General features: G+C 47.4%; 1 protein-coding gene across 1 annotated transcript; it reads right to left on the bottom strand.

The window, feature by feature from the left end:
* Positions 1–4,476: 4,476 nt before the first annotated feature.
* Positions 4,477–13,846, bottom strand: MARCO (macrophage receptor with collagenous structure). Its single transcript, XM_041473298.1, has 15 exons — positions 13,732–13,846; positions 12,610–12,711; positions 11,983–12,219; positions 11,561–11,596; positions 10,595–10,630; positions 10,123–10,230; positions 8,725–8,836; positions 8,588–8,628; positions 7,924–8,022; positions 7,775–7,828; positions 7,223–7,267; positions 6,962–7,069; positions 5,730–5,771; positions 5,233–5,409; positions 4,477–4,941 (listed from the first exon to the last, which is right to left on the bottom strand). The coding sequence occupies exons 1-15, from the start codon at positions 13,844–13,846 to the stop codon at positions 4,811–4,813; spliced, it is 1,443 nt and encodes a 480-aa protein (XP_041329232.1). The 3' UTR covers positions 4,477–4,810.
* Positions 13,847–21,255: the final 7,409 nt, after the last annotated feature.

The raw sequence follows: 21,255 nt of genomic DNA, 5'->3' as shown, positions 1-21,255 counted from the left end.
GGTGTCCCAGCACAGGTTCGGAGTGGAGTCACTGGGAGAGAGCTGACACGTTAATTACATTGATTAATAAGGCAAGAATGTGGTGCTTTTTAAAGGGATACAATGCTTTCTCTGCTTTCAGAAAACTTTCAACCAAGGTAAGGCACCTTCCTAGAAAGCAAGCTGTATTTTCAGAATGGTGTAGAAATCCCTGGGGGAGTTTCTCTGCCCTGCACCATGCAGAAGATCAGCTGGGATTATTGCAGTGATCCTGCTGGCCTCAACATCTGTGAAAGTTTGCTGCAGCTCCTTTGTTACTCTGCTTAGTAGGAGGTGACTTATTTTTTTTTCCTGTTGGCGTATTATCAGAGGAGATCAGACTAATTGTGTATTTATCTGGAATTACAGTTATGAATCTGCTCTAATAAGGCAGTAGTTCATATCTTGGGTGATTTATGGCCTGAGCCTGAAAGCCCTCTGAATCCTTTGACTCCACTGGGATTTCCTAAGGCAAGGTCATTGCAGAATTGTGCTTCCTTTTGCTGCTGATGCCCTGATGGTGTGGAACCAGCACCTTCACAGTGCCACTTATTTGTTAGCATTTATACGAAACATCACAAGCAGACCTAGAATAAATGCAATTTATATACTATTTTCTTATTCACCTCATTTAACAGCTCCCAAAGTCCTCTCCTGCCGTCCTCTGCTGGGGTACTTAGGTGATTTGGGAGGAGTTTTAGGAGGCAATTCTTCTTCACCCTGGAACTTCTGCAGTTAAAATTCATTTAGCTCCAACAAAGGAGAGTAAAAAAGAGTGTTTATAGTCCCTGTGAAGTAATTTTAACCTAGGACTCAAAAGACAAAGACTGCTGTTGAATAGCAATGTTTATTTAGCATTTTAGCATTTAAATCTTTCTCTGAATGTGTCTTTCCTTTTGAACTGGAAGCATAAGTTTCACTGTTTGCCTGCAAAACTCTTTTATTTTCATCTCACACTGAATCCCCAGAAAATCCTCAAATATTCTTGTAAATCTCAAAGATACTAAGGAGTTAGCCCCCCTTCCTCCCCATTTAGACCTTTGAAGGCTGGTGTGACTAGAATGATTTTGGAGTTATAGTTCAGAGTCGGAATAAAAAATGAAGGGAAGCATTTTGCAATACCGTAGCTTGTACAATAACTAATTACTTATAGATTTTAGGTCACATTTGAAAAAGACAAATGCTGAAATAAATGGATAATCACTTGGAGCTACCATTAACAGTTTGTTTAAGCACTTTGGGTTAAAATCAGCCCGGTGTCACAGCAGAGCAGCTGCCTGCATCAGTGCATGGTGGTGCCAGTGCCTGTGAGAGCCAGACTGGCTCCTTTGCAGGATGAGAAACATTTGGAGCTGGGGCTTGTGCACTGCACTGGGTGCTTGGCTGGGCCTTTGCTGGACCATGCTGGTGGGAAGAATTAATCAAGCCAAACCTGACCAGTTCTGACACCAAGTGAGACAGAAAAAAAGTCTTAGGGTTTTGAGGCCAGATGCTGCCCTCCACTGTGATGTTTAACAGAAAAAATGAGGAAATGTGCTGGCAGATTTGTGGTGATCTGATCTAAAACATCAGAAGACTTCAGAAGAGAGGGATGAAAATACAATTAGTGACCTATATATGATGTGATGAGTTTAAGCTTTAGATGTAGCATGCATGTGTATTAAAATTGTTACCTGTCTGTCATATGAATGTAATGCAGAAAATTACTTTATTGCATATTTTAATACAATGTCTTAAACTCATTAATTGCCTTTTTTACCTTTGCAGCAGGAATCATCAATAATTTTTCTAAGGAGGTGTGTTATGATGCATTCAGCATAAACTTCAGGCTTTGGAACCTTGGAGAACTGGGTTTTAGCTGGATTTGTGTCCTCAAGTGTCTTTGCTAACTTACCGCATAAATACATGTGAGCCAGCAAGATGGGACAAAACCACCCAAAAGACCCCAATTCATCCCAAGCATCTTCAGATCACGAGGAACAGTCAGGGACAGGGGTGGGAGCATCTGGAAATAACATCATTCCTAAGGGAAAGTGTTCCATTTTAATTAATTGTATCCCTTTTATCCATGACAGTGTAATTGCATTTTGCTTAACTAAGCCTTTTAATTGGTGCTGGGCATGAATGATAAGCAAAGCTGTACCACTCCTTGTTAGCTGTCACAGGCAGCTCTTTCAGGGCAGTGCAGGAGGGCTGGGAGGCTTTGAAGCTGGGCTGGAGCAGCTGGAGCTGGGCATTTGGGAGGGATGGGGTGTGGCCACCCTTTCTGTAGATGCGATCTCAGGGCCACCCTTTCTGTAATGTAAAAGGATTTTTTGTTGCTCGCCAACCATCCCATGGTGACTTGTGGCACTCTTCCTGCCCCAGTGGAGGACCTTCTCTTAGAGAAGTGAACATGTGAGTGCCCTCCAAACCTGCTGCACAGGGATCCCAGTGCTGAGCTTCAGGCTCCAAATGCCACTGCTGGCACTTGTGTCCTGCCCCACAGGGGTGAGGCTGGGGATGAGCTGTGCAGCTGTCCCTCCTCTGTCCCTCCAAGGGGACACCTCTGCCATGATGGCAAAATCTGAGGGTTTGCCTTAAAAATTGTGTTTCTAACGATTAAAGAGTGGGGAGCAAGACCTGTACAAGTGTCACAGCTGCCCAGCAGCCTCTCACAAACCATCAGGTACAATGGGCTGCACCACAGAGACCTAAAACCATCTGCTCTTATTTTGCAAAATCCCTTTCTTGGATGACTGGTTGACCCCTGCTGCATTTACCAAGGACTGAAACCACCACAGCCTGCCTTGTTCCCTCAAACCAAGCACCCCACTCAGGTTTTTGCCTCAGTGTGTGTGCTGTCAGCTTTTCCACAGGATAAAACACATTTTAGTCCTTTCCTGTGACAGAGGTGGGTCATCACAAGCATCCTCTGGTTGCATCTCCAGGCCTTTGTGGCCACCACTGCCATCCCACTCCTGGGATCATAGAATCATGGAATGATTTGAGTTGGAAAAGACCTTAAAGGTAATCTAATTTCAAATCCCTGGGCAGGTACATCTTTTACTAGACCAGGATGTTCAAAGCCCATCGAATATGGCCTTGAGCACCTTCAGGAATGGGGCATCCACGGCTGTTGTGGGCAGCCTGTGCCAGTGGCTCACTACCCTCACAGTAAAGAATTTTTCCCTGACAGTTAAACTAAAAGAGATTAGGTGTAGATTAAGGCTATTCCCCCTTGCCCTATCACTACATACCCTTGACAAAAATCCCTCTCCAGCTCTCCTACAGGTATTTGGAAGGTGCTCTGAGAGCTCTCTCTTCTCCAGACTGAGCAGCCGCGGCTCTCTCAGCCTGTCTTGCTAGGAGAGGTGCTCCAGCCCCCTGAGCACCTTCGCAGCCCCCGCTGGCCTCGCTCCTGCAGGCTCCTCGATACCGCTCCTGTGCCGGGCTCTGAGCTGCTCCACGCGGGGTCTCAGGGGAGCGGAGCAGAGCGGGATGCCCGGATCCCCGGTTCCCCGCGGGAGAAGGCAGCGGGGACGCGGGACAGGGACAGGGGCAGGGACAGGGGCAGGGGCAGGGACAGGGGCAGGGACAGGGGCAGGGGCAGGGGCAGGGGCATGGGCAGCCTGGGGGCCGATGCCGCGGGGCTCCCGCAGCCTCTTGGCGGAGCGGCGGCGGCCCTTGGGCTCCCCTTAGTGCCGGCAAGGAGCATTGGAGAGCCCGGCTCCGCGGCGGGGACGGGCGCGGTGCCGGGAGGAGCCGATGGGTCCCGGCGGCTCAGCCCGCAGGTCCCGCCGCATCCCGCCGGGACGGGTCCGGCCATTCTCCCTGCAGGGAGACCTTTACTTATCCAACGTAAATTGCATCAATCGCATGGGATCCAGGAAAGCCCAGTTCAATATTTTCTCCCTAATATCTACAGGTGTGTGTGTATCATTTTATTTCTTTATCTCTTCGAGCGTTTATCTATTTATATATCTATTTATTTATTTATTTCTATTTAACACCAATTGATAGCTTATCCATGCTTTGCTGTATTTTTTATTTGTCAGCGTTTTTCTTTACTGGAGCATCTAATTTCTAAAGCAATGAAAAGCTTGGCTTTATACATCAGGTAAGTAAGGGGTATCGCTACCGGAGATAGCTTAGGAAATGCTGACAGAGAAGGCAAGGGACTTAGCTAAGGTCAAAAACAAGTGCTGTGCTAAACCAGGGTAGTATGGCACCTGGATCCCAGGCACTTATTTTTTGCACTTTAATGTGTGACCAGCATAGTTTCTGAACAATATTTCTATTTGCACGCCAGAGAGATCATCTGATGATTTCTGAGCATCTGCTGTCTTGGGTGTATGCACTTCTCTGGGGTTTTAAGCTCAGGTTCACAACTGTAGCATGATGAAGATGGACTACCCAGCTCAGCTGCAGTAAGTGCAGGTTTCTGCACACTGATCCTATTCTCTTACTGCTCTAAGCTAACGTGGACCAGCCCCTCCCCTCCCCTGTGGACTTAGAGGTCACACACGTGTGACCTCCTGCAGATGAACTGATGCCAGGTAGCTGGAAAAGCTGTGAACTGGCTCACATGCCTGAGCTCCAATTGTTTTGTGACAGCTGGGATGTTTCGGGTTACCTGTGGGTCTTGCAACTGTTATTGATTTGTGAAAAATTCAGCTTTCTTTGTCAATATTTCTATGACCTGGCAAAGAGGCAGAGAAGCACAGCCTGATGAAATTGGGTTTGCATCATGAAGAAGAGCTCCATGGAGGGCAGAGGCAGCAGCATCTCTCAGGACAGACTCAGTGTCCCATCAAGCACACTCCACCCCAACATCCTCGCTGTGGCTGCAGTTGTGGTCACCCCAGCCGCGCTTGTTACAGTCCGTAATTGAAAGTTCACTCCCTGTGCAACTTACGTCATCAAGCCAAATTTGTCCAGTACCTTTGGAAGATTAAACAAACAAACAAACAAAAAACTGTTGGATAGGATGGCAGAAAGAGGAATATGACTTTTTTCCTTAAGAGAACCCTGTGGACAGTGGGTTGTGTGGTTGGCTTGTTGGAAATCAAGCATTTGGGCACAGTTCAAGCAGCACTTGACATGCAGCTGCCTCATCCCAAGAGGAACGAGATCACTGGCTGCTGGGGTAGGTAGGTGGCCTTGCTGTGGTGCTTTTTGTGTGTGTAACCACCCGTGCCAGGCCTGGAGGGGTGTGAGCTGTCGAGGACTCACCTGGTGAGGCTGTGAAGAAGGTGACGGCTCGGCTGAAGCCCAGCATTCGGCAGACGACGCCGGCCTCTCGGCTGGACCAGCCATCGTCACAGATTGTTCCCCAGGACCCTCTGTAGAAGATTTCCACACGGCCCCTCCTGTTTCCTCCCACGATTCGTACATAGTTACCAGAGCCCGCTGAGAATTCAGAGGAGAAAATAACTCTATGGGTCATGCAGGCATAAGGAAAAAGGCACTGACAGACAGAAAGAGTGACCACCGAACCAGAGGGACATTCCCATCTCCAGGTTGGGACCGGAGGTTACTGGTAGCTCAAATCCAAACAATTCAAGAGCCCCCTGCATTTGGAGACACCAGGCTGCAGCTCAGAGCACAGGCTCCTTGGCTCTGTTAGCTGTGCTGTGGGTTAACCAGCATGAGCAGGGGGGTATTTTGGTCCTGATCTCAGGTAGCTCTGACATCAGAAGGCAAGAGAAAGAAGAAGAAAAATCCAGTACCTTCTCCTTTTTCACCTTTGCTCCCTTTCACTCCTGGGGAACCTGTTTCAATTAGAAAAGCAAACATTTGACAGTTGCTTGTGGAAAAATCTGGTTATTATCTAGTTCTGAATACTTGTGTGAGTTAGAGATGTCCAGACTCCTCCCCATGTAGAAAAGGAACACCCTGAAGTGACCAAGGGTATGTAAAAGAAACATGGCAGGAAAAGTAGGATAACATACAGCAAAGTATTTCCAATGTGTGACCCAAGAAAAGGGCCACTTTCAAAATGCCATATATTCATTCACTTGTGGGAAGTGTTTCTCATTCCCACTGTTACCTGTAAAATGACATCTCTGATAGACTTCGGGATCTCCAGAAGCAGGCATGGTATCTCCCAAAGCACTTGCAGGAAGACCTACATCCTGGGATTTATCTCCATGGAGAGCAGAAAGGTGCTCTCAGCAGTCCTCCACACTTCTGTGGACCATCTTGGTCTTGAGGGTAGGGGTGTTTGAAAAAACCCACGGAGCTCTTTCCCCCAAAGCTACCTCCGGAAAGCACTCTTTGCTGTCTCCTTCCAGGGACCAGGAGATGACATGCACCCAGAGCATGGAGCCAGCCCAGTTACACTTCTTCCATCCTCCAAATGCAAAGCTCCAGAGGAGGAGTGCATGGAGAAGCCCCACAGAGAATCTAGTTTATTTTATTTCTGAGGATTCTTGTACTATTCTGAGTGAACAATTAAAAGAAAAAAGCATCTGGAGCACTTCCCATGGGCTGTTGTAACAACTGCTTGTTTTTTTCTTTTCTTACTACAGGTCTTATGTTTTTTTGAAACATCCTGTGATTGGAAGGGGGGGGATTAAGGATGGAGAGTAGCTGTTGAGTTGGCCCTTTTGAACAACTTTTGTGCCCTACAGTTAGCAAGGTGTAGTTAAATGGCCTGGCTGTTAGGTGTGTCCAATAGCTTTGCTATTGCATGTTCCTGATGCCATGTTTACATGGGATTTATCCCAGGCACAGGGTGTCTCTGATGTCTCTGAACAAAGTAAAGAGGAACGTGGGTTGTTCCAGTTTTCTGTGAAATTGGGGATTTGAGAAAATCTGTGTACTCGCATGTCTTTTAACACACCTCCCAGGGTGTACAATTGGCACCCTGCACATTCCTTTCTTTGTTAGGAAGGCTGATCTACAGTCCCCAACCCAAATGTGCCATCAGCTCCACAGACCCTGTGGCAAAGAGCCTTACCAGAAAATCCAGTCTCTCCTTTGGCTCCTTTTAGTCCTGGTTCTCCTTTCAGACCCTTAGTGCCATAATCTCCCTTGGCTCCTTTTTGACCAGCTGCGCCTGGGGTGCCTGGGTGGAAAGCAAAATGTCATTGCCTTTGTCCCTTCCTAGGGAAAGGACGTGACAAACATTTCACATTGAAGCAGAACACTGGAATGTGGCACCTAAAGTTCTTTGTGTCATCATCTTTGTATCAGAATAAATAATGCTATAAGAGTTTACCTGTTGGGCCCTGGTCTCCCTTTGCTCCCTTTTGCCCTGGAGGTCCTAAGATCATAAAAAACCAACAAACAAACATTTATGAGACTGATGTTTATACATTTATAAAAGCTTATGCAAAGCAGTATTTACAATTGATTTTAACTCATCTAATTTTGGTGTCTACACTGTAAGCATCTATTTCTGAATCAGGTGTCTTATTTCACATCATAATCAGTGCAGACAATGTCAAACAACAAAATACAGGCAGTGGAGAAACATCTTCTCCTGAAGTTCATCTTAAACTGCTTCTTTGTTTGTGCATTTTCAATTTATACCAAAATTCAGTCACCATCACCCCTCACACTATTACAGATGGCAGAAACAGCTCTGGCTGCTCTGGTGAGCAGCCAGCCCACAGCAGCCTGGCAGAGCCCCAGGAGTGCCATGGCATCCTGGGATGCATTGGGGGTCCAAGAAGAAGACTCAGGAGGTCTCTTCTTGGTGGTGTAGCTCCCTTTCTAGTGTTTGCATGAGGTGTGTTGTTGACCCAAAACCTGTTTTATTCTCCTTTACCTGCAATTCCTTGTTCTCCCTGTACACCTTTGAGTCCAACAATGCCTTGTGCTCCTAAAATCAAAAAGAAATCAGTAAGGGTGAACCCATCACACAAAGTGAGGCCAGAGTAGGAGGTCAGTGAATTATAGGTTTGAGCAGGGCTGTACCTGGGCTACCTTTGGGGCCCTGGTCCCCCTTCTCCCCTTTCTGACCAGGTCTGCCTTCAGGGCCAGGACTTCCAGGAGGTCCAAGCTGTCCAGTTGCACCTTGAGGTTGAGTGAAAGCAGCACAATATGAAATGCCAAACAACTCATGAAGGAAATAAAAAGACAGACAGCTCAATCACCAGCCCTTGCACGCTGAGCTGAGCCTATGAAGGCAAAACAAACGCTGGCTGTCTCCAAATTGCAATCCTGGCAGTGCTAATCATAGCAATGCAGTCAGGGATGATCTGGAGTGAAAGGCTGCATGGAACCGGGTCCTGGCTGACTGCCAGCCTTGAAATGCACAAGTTCTTCCCAAAAGAGCAGCCAATTTCTGCCCTTGTGTGTGCACAGGTGCCAGGCAGGAGGCCATGGCCCTTCTTTCCCTCCCAGTCTCCTGCACAGTGAGTGGGGCCCACAAGAGACAGCCAAGGCTGGGACGAGTTTGGATGACATTGAAATGTTGGCATGGTTTCTTCATCTAATCATCATCTTCTCTTACCCATGCTGGGATCTAGACCGGCTGCAGCTCTCCTTGTCACGAAACACCACATTAAAGAGATCGGTGTTATGATCTCTTATGATCTCTTATGCCTCTACAAGAAATTGCACCTTCTGTAGAGCTTACCTGCCTCTCCTTTCGGCCCAGGAGGTCCAGGCTTCCCCGGGCTCCCTGTAACAACACCCTGGCATCAGTGCAGAGCAGGCTCAGCCCAGCCCCTCTGTGGGGCAGCCCTGCACCCTGTCCCACCGTGTCCTCTGCACTTACCCTGGAAACCTGGCACTCCTGGGAATCCCTGCTCTCCCTTAGGACCTGTGGGTCCCGGGAGCCCGGCGTCTCCCTTCTCGCCCATGTCACCTTTCTGTCCTTGGGAACCTATCAAACAGCACAGCACACACATGTAAATTGAAAAAAAAAACAAACAAAAACAAACAGATTTGTTGTCTCTGCAGCCTGAGGAGTGCCTCTGTCTGGCCACACCAGCAGCAAGGTTTGGCTTCACACCTGCATTAATTTGCCATTGGGTGACATTGTCACCATAAAGGAGGACAGAGCTGGCCTGTCTGATCCACATCTGGCTCTGTCAGCCTCCCTGGCCAGATGTTTGTCTGGCCTGCTTTAAAGGCTTGCAGTGGTGCCATGACAACTCTCCAATCTATTCCCCAAACTATCCCTCCTACTGGAATGTTTTCTCCTCTAGTTAAATATCCCTTACTGAAGTCTGAATGCTTCCCTTCTGCCAGACACAGTGGAGATACAGGGCAGCACATTCCACTCCTGTTCTTCCAGAGAGTTCTGCCATCTCCCCTTAACCTTGTCTTCTGTGAACAGGTGATCACCATGCTCCAAAAGAGCTGAATTACTTGAAAATGCCTCATTTGAAGACTTCTCCTTCGTCTTTCTGCTCTAGAATTATCCCCAAGTCCTTGCCTTTTGGTATTCCTCCTACAATCACTCTTCTCTTCTGGAGCATCTTGTTCTAATGAGAGCATTGGGGCATTCAGAATCTGACGGAAGACCTGAGGAAGCTCTTAACAACCTGTTCAACTCTCCTCCCTGCTCTGCACCACACACATCACCTGCTTTCTTTTCCTCTCCTGCTTTCATAGCAGCTATCCATAATGCATGCTACATGGGAGAAACACATTGCATAACACCTTCTCCTTCAGGTGTACAAAGCCAGGCTTATGTAAGATGCTCATAAAGCTCTCAGAAAGAGGTTCCACTAAAATGAGGATTAACATCCACATGCTTGTGCATATTAATTATATTGTATTATTTTATACCATAGAAATCCTACTGCAAACATCACTGCTTTAATCTAGGATGGGCTGATAATTGAATATCTGTGGTTTTTATTAGACAAAGGTCACTCTGTAAAGAGACTTCCATGGTGCAGAATCAACATTTTGCATGGCCCCTTCCCCCAGCCTTCCTTTGGGAGATTTGCTGAAGTATGACATGAAATTAAACCCCTTCAGATCAGGTCAAGTGTCCTGTATATCCAGCTCCCTCACTGACTGGAAAACCACACTCAAGGCTGCCTGGATTTTTATGAATACTGACCTATGAAAACTTCTTCTGGTGTTTTATGTAGAATGGGTTTAAAAAGAAATATATGTGAGAACATTAAAAGTGTTAAGATAGCGAAGAAGGCTTACCTGCAAGCCCTAGCTCTCCTTTTTGTCCTTTCACTCCTGGACCACCACTTGGGCCAGCAGGACCAGGAGCTCCTTTGCTCCCCTTCTCCCCCGGGGGTCCATGTACTCCTGCAAGGACAACACCATTTTTCTGATGCTTCCTGGGGTGCCATGTGTAGTCAGTGCCAGCAGCAGGACACCCACCACAGCTGTGAGCATGAGCCAAACTCCACTCTCTGTGCACTTGAAAATGGTCCTGGTGACAGTGGGAAATAGGCCCACTGTGACTGTTGCACACTGACTTTTAAAATAAGATTTTTTTTCCAGTTAAGTTTTGCTTTTGCTCACATTAGCTTTACATAGGCTTATTTCCTTCAGATCCAATGACATCCTTACTCACACCTTGGCTGAGAACAAGATTGCTCATAAAATCATCCATAAAGCCTCTTTATGTTCACCCACAGAAGTAATTCAGGTGTCAAAAAAGCCTTACCTTGGTCTCCCTTTGTCCCTGGTGGTCCTCGTAACCCTGGGATGTAAAATACATATATCAGCTGACACACATCATCTATTCACAGTAATGGCTAAGAAGAAGAGATGAATTTTTAAATCATCCTTTGCTCACACAATTTCAGTCACCAGTGAGGCCAATCTTCAGCTGGCAGGGACCAGAACAACCACTTGAGTAAAGTCCTTGGAGCTCAGCTGAGTGCTCAGCTGGGCAGGGGCCAGCTTGTCTTTCTGCCAAGCCCAGCTCATGGGGACCATTGGGGAGATCTTTCATGAAAATGCACTGAACAATTGGGCTCTGATGTGTAATAACACTGCTTGGCAGGAGGTGCTGTTTCAACGTCCTAAGTGCAGCCAGGAACATATGAAAACACAATTTTTAATTTTTTTTCCTTCAGAAAATCTCATCCGTATAGCCAAGAAGTAGGGATGGATGAGTTACAGACCTGATCTAACAAGGGTTGCATCTTAGATCATCATCAGAGGATCACAGAAAGTGTTGCCTGGTCCAGCCTCTGCTCAAAGTGGAGCCAGCATTAGATCAGGACCTGCTTTGTCCTCACAGTCTGGAGATATTGACCTCCTGTGGCAGGGGCAGTTCTACCCAAAGCCTCAGGTACCCAGGGCAGCAGCTTGTGCATGGCTGTGGGGGGCAGAACTTGCACCCAGCTCATTCCTGAGTCTGTGCCAATGTTTTCCAAGGGTCAGGGTGGGCACCGACCTCTGTGGGAGCACCTGGGCTAGCCAAGGCTCCTGGAGGATCAGTGAAAAGCCTCATGGGCTTTGCACCTGCTTTTTGCTGAAGGTCTCCTCATGACCAGGGCATTGGGTATCTGCACACTGGGTCTGGGTCTGGAGACTGAAATCCCAAATCCTCACTTAAGGTCTGTTAGATGAAATAAAGCAGAAGAGGAAAAGATGAGAAGCTGTGGCTCATTTACCAACATACCTGGTAGACCAGGATCTCCTTTGCGTCCAGGAGGCCCTGAAATAAATATTTAATGGGTATTTTTTAGTAGTCAGCAGTCGGTGAGGAACACAGCAGTATGGGATTGGGGTGTGGGCTGGAGACACAACCCTTTTGGAGGGCACCTAGAGTCCAAATCTACAAGTCACAGGAGGGAAGAGGAGCCCAGAGCTGCACGTGCAGCTGCAAGGGGATCTGGGGGTTTGCACAGGGCAGTGTTCCAGCTCCTACAGGTGCTCCCTGGTCTGGAGTTGACTCCAATCCTTGGCATGGGGGCGTAACTAACTGGTAGGAAGATTAAATCTTGCCCTAGTTATTGGATCATCTAAACTGGGTTTTCTGCCCTGCTAGTGATGCAGAGGAGCCAGGTCTCCCCACTGCAGAGCCAGCATGGAGAGCCATACCTGCAACCACGGTGATGTTGTTCATCCTCATCATCAGGTTTGCATTGTTGCTTTTAATTATGGTGATTTCTTCCTCTAAGCTTCTCCTCCAGTTTTCTTCTTGTGTCATGAGAAAGTCCTTCCAAGTAGAGCTTCTCGACAAGGCCAGCTTGTTGGCAGAGTAGCTCTGCAGAATCTCTTCTGTATAGGAGGCATTTTGCTCTTGAAGTTTCAATATCTCTCTCTGCATCTTAAATACTGAGGAAACAAAAAGCCCATGCAATGAATATTCGCTGCCCGATCCGGCTGGGAAATGGTTTCTTGGCAGAGCAGTTCCTCAGCACCTGGGGGGGACACCGGGGGATAAAGACCACCCCTGTTTGACCCGGGGAGGTGGTTTTCATGTGCCAGTCCTCGCTGCAGCCAGGAGTGCAGCTGGGAGCGCTTTTGCAAATGCAAAGCACACACGCAGGGCGGGGGAATTGCTCCTGCAGCCGCTGCTTTGCCCGGCGGTGTGCGGAGGAGCCCCTGGGAGGTTTCAGGTCTGTGTGCTCATTCCCGCTTGCCCGTGCCCCCAGGAGCACCCAGCAGAGCTCTCTTTTGATGCCAAGCCCGTTTGATGCCAAGCAGGCCGGGCTGCAGCGTTACCTTTGTACATCAGCAGCCCCTGGCCGGCCGTCAGCAGCAGCAGGTAGATGCTGAGCGCTGCCCGAGTGCAGCATGTGGACGCCTTTTTCTGGCTCCGAGGCTCTAAGAACCAAGAGAAGAAGGGTAGACGCTCTCCCACATCTCTCCCCTACAATCTCTGCTTGCTTCCTGCCTCTCCAGGCTTGGCCACAGAGCTTTCCAGTGGTGTGCAAGGTCCCTCTGTGAGAGCAAAGCCTGCCTCTCCTCCAGGCTTTGCACTGCAATCTCCTCAGCCATCTTTTCCTTTGCTAATTTAACCAGCTCAGTTACAGCAAGACTTAACCCAGCCAATATCAGTGTCAGTGTGGTGCTTTCCCCCTTTCTGCATCAATAAACTCCCCGTTTCCATCGTTTTTAGCTGTCCCAGGCTGCCATTCAGAGGGTTGCTCAAAGCAATTCCTTCTCCATCCAGAGCACTGCTTGTGTGTGATTCCAAAAGTGATGCATGTATACATCAAAACAAATGAAAAATCAATAATAAACTGAACTGCAGAACAAATTGAAACAAGTCATAAGATGTAAAATCAATCATTACCAGCAAGTGTAAAATAAATAAATGGCTTTGTTGAATTTTGGCCTTCAGGGAGAAAAAAAGTATTTCAGAAGCATTGGTAACTACGTCAGACATTCAGTAAGTTACCCTCAATTGAGGTTTTTCTTTTTTTTTTCAAAGTAATGTAATCAGGAGTTTAAAGTCTTAGTTCTAAAAGAGTAAAGTATTTTAATTGGTTTTACAATAGAATGGCTTAGTCAGCAATGAAGCTTTTATATTTAGCTAAAAATTCATAAACTTACATTTTTTTATTGAGTCTGGTGATTTTAGTATCTTAACTATTACACATGAAAGTCTTACTCAAGAAAATTAGACATTTTCTAAGACAGGAAAATAACTAATTTTTTTCTGATGCTCAGCATCAGCTTTTGGCTGGAAAGGGTAGGTTGACATACTTCTACTTTTAAAAAGCAGTTAATTTACTAACAAAATCACTGCAAAAAGCATTTAATATGCAATATTTCAATTTTCTGTGTTGTTTTAGACCAGATAAAATCCATATAAATCCATTGAACAAAAAGAAATCTTACCACTTATCTGAAAGGTTGTGGTAGCAGGTGAGGCAAACCCAATCTTTTCTGAAAAACTGAAAGAGTTCATATCACTTGAATTTCCTTCTTCCCCGTATTTATCTGTAATTTTCATGACAAATTTCTTGTGGCTATCCTAAAGCCTTGGACAATTAAGAACTGGAGGTACTTCCTCTCTGCCTCCTGATTTAATATGCTTTCTGATATGCATTTCCTATCTGCTCAGCTTTTATATACTGCTGAGAACTCTGATGTGGTAATTTGAACAGTTCCTCAAAATACCCCACAGCTAAGACACTGAGCTGCTCCCACGTGCTCAGTTGGAGCCTTGGGCAGGATCCTGAAAGATCTTCAGCCTGGAGTTATTCAGCATCTCTGCATTGTGGCGGAGTTAGAGATGGACATTTTGTTTCTAACAAAAGTAAACCTCCTCAGGTAGCAAAGAAGATTCCGTGTTCAATGTTAGCTTGGCAATCACTCTCCTGGGAGGGGAGGCTGAGGGCTTTGTCACAGTGAAACACACAGTATGTGCACCAAGGTGACACCTCAGTGGCTGGGCATGACTCAAGTGCAAGGAAGGAAAGGATCAGGAGGGTTGTAAAGACAAGCGAATGATGGCGGGATGGGGGATGCTGAAACCCAAAAGGTTTGGGATGATGTGGGGAAGAGGCACTTGCAGCCTCTTTGATAAGGTCTCTCCAGCTTCTGCTTCCTCTCTGATGAGTTTTTCACACCCACAGACACAATTCCTACCTCTTCACCATTTCATTGCCTTCATCCTGAAATCCCCCCTGGAACGTGGCATTCTGACATCTCCATTTGCGCTGGGTTTGGCTTTTGCAAGGCAAAGTGACTCACCCAGGCCCACAGGCAGGAGCTGTCGGTAGGAGCTGGGCAAAGCCCTCCTCATCCACGCTGCCACCACCACGTCCTGCCCTCTCCGAGGCGCAAGGCAGTCGCTGTCACACCGCTGCAGGTCGCTGTCTGTCCCTGGGGCTGCTGCGTCCTCACTGCTTCGCTTGGCCATGCAGCCAAGTGTGGCAAAGCTCCAGGTAGGGGCGAGCTGGAGATCCACACCCTGGCAGGGCAGAGTGAAGCCCTCTCTTCTGCACCTGAAGTACAAATCTCTGAAAGCCTTAAACCACAGATACGTGGGGATTTTTGAATCTGCTTCTGTGTTCTCCTTTCAAATGTGCTTGTGCAGCTGTGACCCGGTTTGTCCCCAGGAAGGAGGAAGAGGCATCCTCCATTTTTAAACATTCTGCTACACTCTGTGTAGGAATTGGGATAATTTGCTTCCTTGTGAAGGTGTCAGATATCCCCTTGAATTAGAGGGGCTCTAGAGGTTACCACCAATCTGCTGAGCCACAGTAAATGACAGTGCATCCTCTCCCATCATGGCATCACCTCCTCACGGGAGTAAGGGCTCATATCCAGCCCATTTCTGATGGTTCTGGTGGTTCACCTGACCACTCTGCAGAAGGCTGGAGCCGTCTACTCTTGCTGGGTGATGAGCTGGGAATGACTGTGCTTGTGCTGCCAAGTGGATGTTTATAGGGATGGATGTGATTCAGGTGCATGCAGAGAGCAGATTTACAGCAGAGAGGCTTTTAATAATACTTTTAGTTGAATCCATTTTATTTCAAAGTATTAAAAATGAGCTGGCAGATGTAGCTCTCAAAAGCCTGCCTAGAGACAAAAGGTGCAATGAGATCTTTGTGCCCTCCTTCCCTGAGAAAGAAGCTCAGGGATAAGTTTTCACCTGATTCAACCTGGTCATGCTGTGGCCACTCTCAGTGGCCCAGTTGGCATGGGTGTAAAAACAGGGGTGGATTCCATTAATTTGGCAGCCCTGAACTGCAGTGTTTTGGGTTTTGAAGCCCAATCCTCCACTTCTGGGGGGAAAGCCATGAGCTGCAGTTGCCTACCCCGCTGGTCAAACCTTCATACCTATTTGAGGCAGCCTCATGCAGCTCTGCAAGCTGGCACATTCTCATTGCTCGTTTGGGCATTTAGCTGCCTGGGAGGTTGTGGTGCATTTCTATCTGGATGTCAGCCTCTGCAAACAGGCAGCAGATTTCCCAGGGCACGTGGTGCCGAGGGTCTGGGCCACACCCTGGTGCCAGAGACTGTGTCCCAACATGCTGGCTCAGCCTTTGTGCGTGCTCCTGTCCTGCTTTCTGCTCTCTTTCATTTCTCACTACTGACTGCAGCAATAGGTTGACTCTGATTTTGCAATCAGGAAAAAAACAAAGAAAAGGAACTGCTGATTCAGTGCAGTCTCCCTAGGTTGATGTTTTGCTGAAGCAATGGGGTTATTTATAGAATAACAGATTATGGGACATTATGGGACACGTATGCTGGGCCATCAGCCTTACCCTTCAGGGGTAAGAAAAGCCCTGGTCCCTCTCCTCCTGCTGCTCATCCTGCCTCCCCTGACACTCAAGGAAGGGCTTGGAGTCCTCCAGCTCACCCCTTTCCTTCCTACATTCATGCAGATGATGCTCCTCATGTTCTCACTCTAAGTGTGCACCAACATGTGAACTGAGTTTTATAAACTGACCACAGCTGCCTCAAAGTCACGGGCCTGGGGGAACTGCTGGTGCTGGGAAAAGGAAGTGGCCTGGAAGTGGCTGGTGGAACAAAAAAGTCCCTGGCCATGCCCACTACCTTTCTCATCTTCCATCACTCTTGTCCTCTGCAGGCATTTGCCACCCCCAGGAGCTCATGGCAAAGCAAAGGGGTGCAACACTAAACTCCAGCCTGGCAATAGCTAAACCCATCAACAGCCTCCCAGCAGTGATTCTGCCACGGAGCTTGGGCAGACATCAGCCTCCTCAGGATAGCCATTTATCCTGAAAGAACTGAAGTTGTGCTTCTTTAAAGACTTTTTTTTTTTTTTCCCCACGTGAGAAGATATCCTAGCTCAGAGGTGTTTCTCCATTTACCCACAAGATGGTAATTTTTCCAAACTCATCTATTTGATTTCAGACTGTCTGAGGCATAAATGTGCAGCATTCAGGAGGCTCTCATTCCTCTCCAAGGAAGTGGATGGGATAAACAGGCCCAACATTGGGTAGGCTGGTGTAGGAACCTTCACCATTTCTGCTGTTGCCTCTAGACTGAAGTGAGGGTTGCAGCCAGGAAAGGTGACAGTCTACCCCTTATCCTAATACCTGCACCCATGTTTCTGCAGATGAGCTTCAAAACATCACAAAGTAATCCTGCCACAGACCACACTGCTCTCCCACAGAAAAAAAGCAAGTAGTTGTGGTTTGACCTGTGACACATCCCATGCATGTCCACCACAAAGCCAGCAATGACCAGAGCTGTACAACTGCCTTGTCACAACCTTGCTAGCTTGGTTCTTTTTTCCCCCCTATTTTACCTGATTTTTCAGTCTTTTTTCTTTTTGCAATGAACAAGTTTGATGAATTTTGACATACCAGTTCTTGTGGTGGATTTACTCCAGCCATCAGCCAAACAGCCACCCAAACGTTGTCTCAGCCCTCTTTTGCAAAGGATGGGGTGCAAATGGAAGGTGAGAGGACTTGTGAGTTGATATAATGACAGTTTAGCAGGGAAAGCAAAAGATGCACTTGCAAGCAAAGCAGAAAGAGGAACTCATTCTCTGCTTCCCATGAGCAGGCAGATCGGCAAGTGCTTTTGGGAATCGGGCCCTCAGCATGCATGATGCTTTTTGGGCTGACAAATACACAAACCACAAACATCTCCCCTTCCTCCTTCCTTCCCTGAACTTCTAATCTCTGAGTTTGACATCATACAGCCCAGAACATCCCTGGGGTCGGTGTGAGTCACAACCCTGGCTGTGTCCTTTCCCAATCTCTTGCCCAACCCCAGCCTGCTCCCAGGCTCAGTTTTGTACAAGCTCTGCCCACCAACAGCCAAAACATCCGTGTGAGCAACACTGGCTTAGCCCCAGACCCGAGGCACAGCACCAGACTGTGCTGGGCTGCTGTGGGGAATGATACTTCCATCCCTGTCAGACCAGCAGAGTCACTGTGACAGTGTTTATCCTAAAATGCCTTGTTCTCCCCAAGGAAGGAGCGAGGACTTTGATGCCCGTGGGCATCAGGAGGCACTGCTGAATCCAGGGAATGCCAGGGCAGGTTGTGGGTGATCTGCCCACCAGTAGATCATGGAGGTACCACATCTGGGATCTCCCTTGTGAGTTGTCCAGCTCAGCCCTGGTCAACATGTCCTGAAAAAAAAGTGTATCCAGCTCTAAGGGCAAGAAATGGTGCATTAAATGGAGATTTTCTGTGCAGAAGAGAGACTGAGGCCAACACACGAGTTCTAATGCCAGGGCATTAAAGCAAACCTTGAGTCTGGACCCATATGGAAGCAGAGGCCTTGTTGTGAAGCTCCCCACATCCCTGCATAGCCAGACCTGTGCTCGGGGGGTCTGGCTGCTGCAGTAGCACCTGGGCACTTCTGGGACTGTGGAGAAGCACTTGTGCTAAAGCAATAAAACCCCCAGCACTGCCTGGCTGACATTTCTCCTTTCTAGCTTGATGTGTTGCTTGGCTTTGTTGTAGAGATTGAAAACAGATTTTCTTTCCCTTCTATGAGTTATGTTAATTTGTGTTTCATCAGAGCTTGCCTCTTCTCCTCCTTTCCTTTTTTTTCCCCTCCTTTAGGCTGGATCCAGCTGCACCATGAATTCAAGGAACCACCTGCAAAATATTTTAACGACTTCAACCTGCTCTTTGAGGTGAATTAATACCAGGGCAGCCTCTGCAGCACAGTGAAATAGTCAGGCTTGGCTAAGCAGGCCACCCTCAAAGCCGAAAAATATGTTCTGCAGGGCCGATGTGCCTGACAGGCAAGTTTGTTTTCAAGGTCTTCGTACAACATCTTCCTCCTCACCTCAAAGGCAGTTGTCCCTTATTCAGGTAAGAGCTGATCCCAAGGACTGGATGAGACAGGCTGAGAAACAGGGGGGGTTAATGAGACATCACAAAACCAGCCACATGGAGGGTGGGTGAGGTCTGTTAATGGTCTGCTACAAGCAGCACAATTGCAGCTGATGGAAGGCGTCTCCCAGGGCTGGCTCTGCATTTAGCAGCTCAGTTCTGTAGGGAGAGATCAGCTGCTCCCTAAGGCTCCTCTTTTCTGGAATGCTTTGGTTCATCACATGCTTCCCACAAGGCCAAAAAGATTTCTCTAAGCACAGCTCACAGTGTTGCCACATTCCTGCTTTCCTCCATCTCCTGGGCTTTTAAAATTCAAGGTTCATTTTTAATTTGCTAAGCAGCTATTAGCCATATTAAATGATGCTGCAGGTGCTGTTGTGGTCCTTTCTGCCCCACAACCAACCCAACCAGGCAAGGAGGTCCTTAACTTGCCCTGATGTTTTTTTCAGGAAAGTCTCTGGGATTATGTGAGGCTCAGGGTCATTGTATTTTTAGATATTAAACTAGCCAGGTAGTCAGCACATTGTTCAAAAGGACATTCTTAAAGAGGTTTATTATTGAGTATTGTCCTTGCACTGGGGCACATCCCAGTTAATTGCCTGCACATCAATGTGTTACTCTGGATTTATCTCAGGGTAAACATATTAAGGAGCTGATACTTGGGCTTCTACTAAAGGACACCACGGGATGGTTTTTCTGTGATAAGCTTTCTGGTACAAATTCCCATGTCCTGAATGCTACTGGCAAACACTTCAGCTTGAAAATCCATTAACCTGTAACTACCCCATGCCCCTTATTCAATGAATGTGGAGAGCAAACATGTGTGAGCAGGCTTGAAACCGTCCCTGACAGCATATTTCCCTACAGAATTAACTCAAAGCAAGTGTCCTGTAAAACATGTGTGCAGTGCAAGGCATTAAAGCTCAGAGCCTGAAAATGCTCCAGCCTCTTCTCTCTCCAGGCTCCTTCCCTGCCTCTCAGTTTTCTGCTGTCCCTAGAGAGCAAAGGCAATCACTGCTGTTCACATCATCCCCTGTAATTGCTGTGGTGACACTGGGTGCTTCAGAGCCCTGAAGTCTTGACTTTCCCCCTTGAATTTCCTTCCTTCATCTCCTGCCCTCTGTGCTGACGTCCCTTTGCTGTCCTCTTGCACACCTTCCCTGGGTACTGACACGAGAGCGCAGCTCCTGTCTGCTCTGCACAGCTCTGCAAAAAACCTCAATTCCCTTCTGGCGACTCTCCTGCTTGCCTGTGACAGCCACGTGTGCCTGAGCTTGCTCAATCTCCTGCTAGGAAGTGATAAGCTCGGGTGTGAAACTTCCAGCATCAGCACATGGGGGAAAGCAACAGAAAAGGAAAAGGTGCCTTTGTTGGGAGCTTCATTGCCGCGCTCCAAGGCACAGCACCCACCAGAAACCACAGTCAGTTTGCAATCTCTGCCTTGCTCCCCACAGGTCTCACCTTTAGACTAACAGGAATTGTTTCCCCTTAACTTGAGCCAATAACTGATTGCTGCTTCTCCATTATGGCCTTTAGCAATGATAACTAATTCTTAATTAATACTTTTCATTCTCCACTATTTCTCAGCGTGAAGGTGTTTGTCTCAGGAGGTGTCTCAGGGAAAGGGAACAAGAAACTGATGAGGGGCTGGGAATGGGTTGGTGTCCCTGGGGCCAGGTGTAAGGCTTGATCCTGTCCAGTCCTACTACATCAGCCATGTGTGAGGGCTGGAGTGTGTGTGAAGCCTTTGGACTCACCCTGTGCTTGAAAGACAAGTGTCATTGCTGCTTCTTCCCATGCAGAAACAAAAGCAAAGCCCTGGGTCAGTGCTCTCCTAGGAGTATCTCCCAAAGTGGGATAGTGCTAGTAGCAGGAGCGACTTAAGATGGTATAAAAAGAGCAAAAATAATTACTTTTTGTTTTTGTGCTTTCAGATGTTTTATTTCTTTTTAAGAAACTGAGTGCAAGTGTCCAAATACGATGCTCAGATCTTGCCAGTGGATAAATTGCCTGAGGTGTGGGCATGTTTTTCTAGGGAAAAAAGTAATTTTGTACTGACCTTCGGGCTCTCTGCCTCTTTCCATAATCAACACACACCTTATTTTGGGAGCTAGCTGGGAATTCCCTTCCTTCTGCTACACTGGCAATGACAGATCAAGCACAGCTGAATTGCTTTGATCGCTTTGATGAATAAAACTAGAATTTACCCCACAGCCTTGACTCTTGCCTAATTCCAACCTCTCGTATTGAACTTTTTTTTTTTTCTTTTTTTCTTTCTTTTTTTTCACCAGAATAACTGGAAGCAGTGGGCCTCTAGGATTCTCGCATTAGAGTAAGGCTGGAGCCTTCAACACCATTAATTCAGGAGTACTGCTATTCTCACATGCCCATGAGTGTTTGAGCAGAGTTTTGACAGAAAGCTGACAGGAACCAGGCTCTCCTCAGCGATGCCAAGCAATAGGACAAGAGGCAGCGGGCAGAAACTGATGCACAGAAAGTTTCACCTGAATGTGAAAAAAACCTTAACTGTGCAGGTGACCGTGCACTGGAACAGGTTTAGAGGAGGTGTGGAATCACCCTCACTGGA

Source organism: Pyrgilauda ruficollis, unplaced genomic scaffold (assembly GCF_017590135.1).
Source record: "Pyrgilauda ruficollis isolate IOZ18807 unplaced genomic scaffold, ASM1759013v1 scaffold3, whole genome shotgun sequence".
Classification (NCBI taxonomy): Eukaryota; Metazoa; Chordata; class Aves; order Passeriformes; family Passeridae; genus Pyrgilauda; species Pyrgilauda ruficollis.
The sequence above is the reverse complement of the archived record's forward strand: the minus strand, read 5'-3'. Positions and strand labels throughout refer to the sequence as shown.

Bases quoted from the DNA above. Each gene is read 5' to 3' on its own strand.
- MARCO (XM_041473298.1), bottom strand. From the start codon at position 13,846: ATGAAAATTACAGATAAATACGGGGAAGAAGGAAATTCAAGTGATATG. The intron at 12,712-13,731 runs GTAAGATTTCTT...CTTGGTTCTTAG, and splicing joins CACAACCTTTCAGATAAGTG to AGCCTCGGAGCCAGAAAAAG. The intron at 5,410-5,729 runs GTACTGGATTTT...CTGAATTCTCAG, and splicing joins CAAAGGTGAAAAAGGAGAAG to CGGGCTCTGGTAACTATGTA.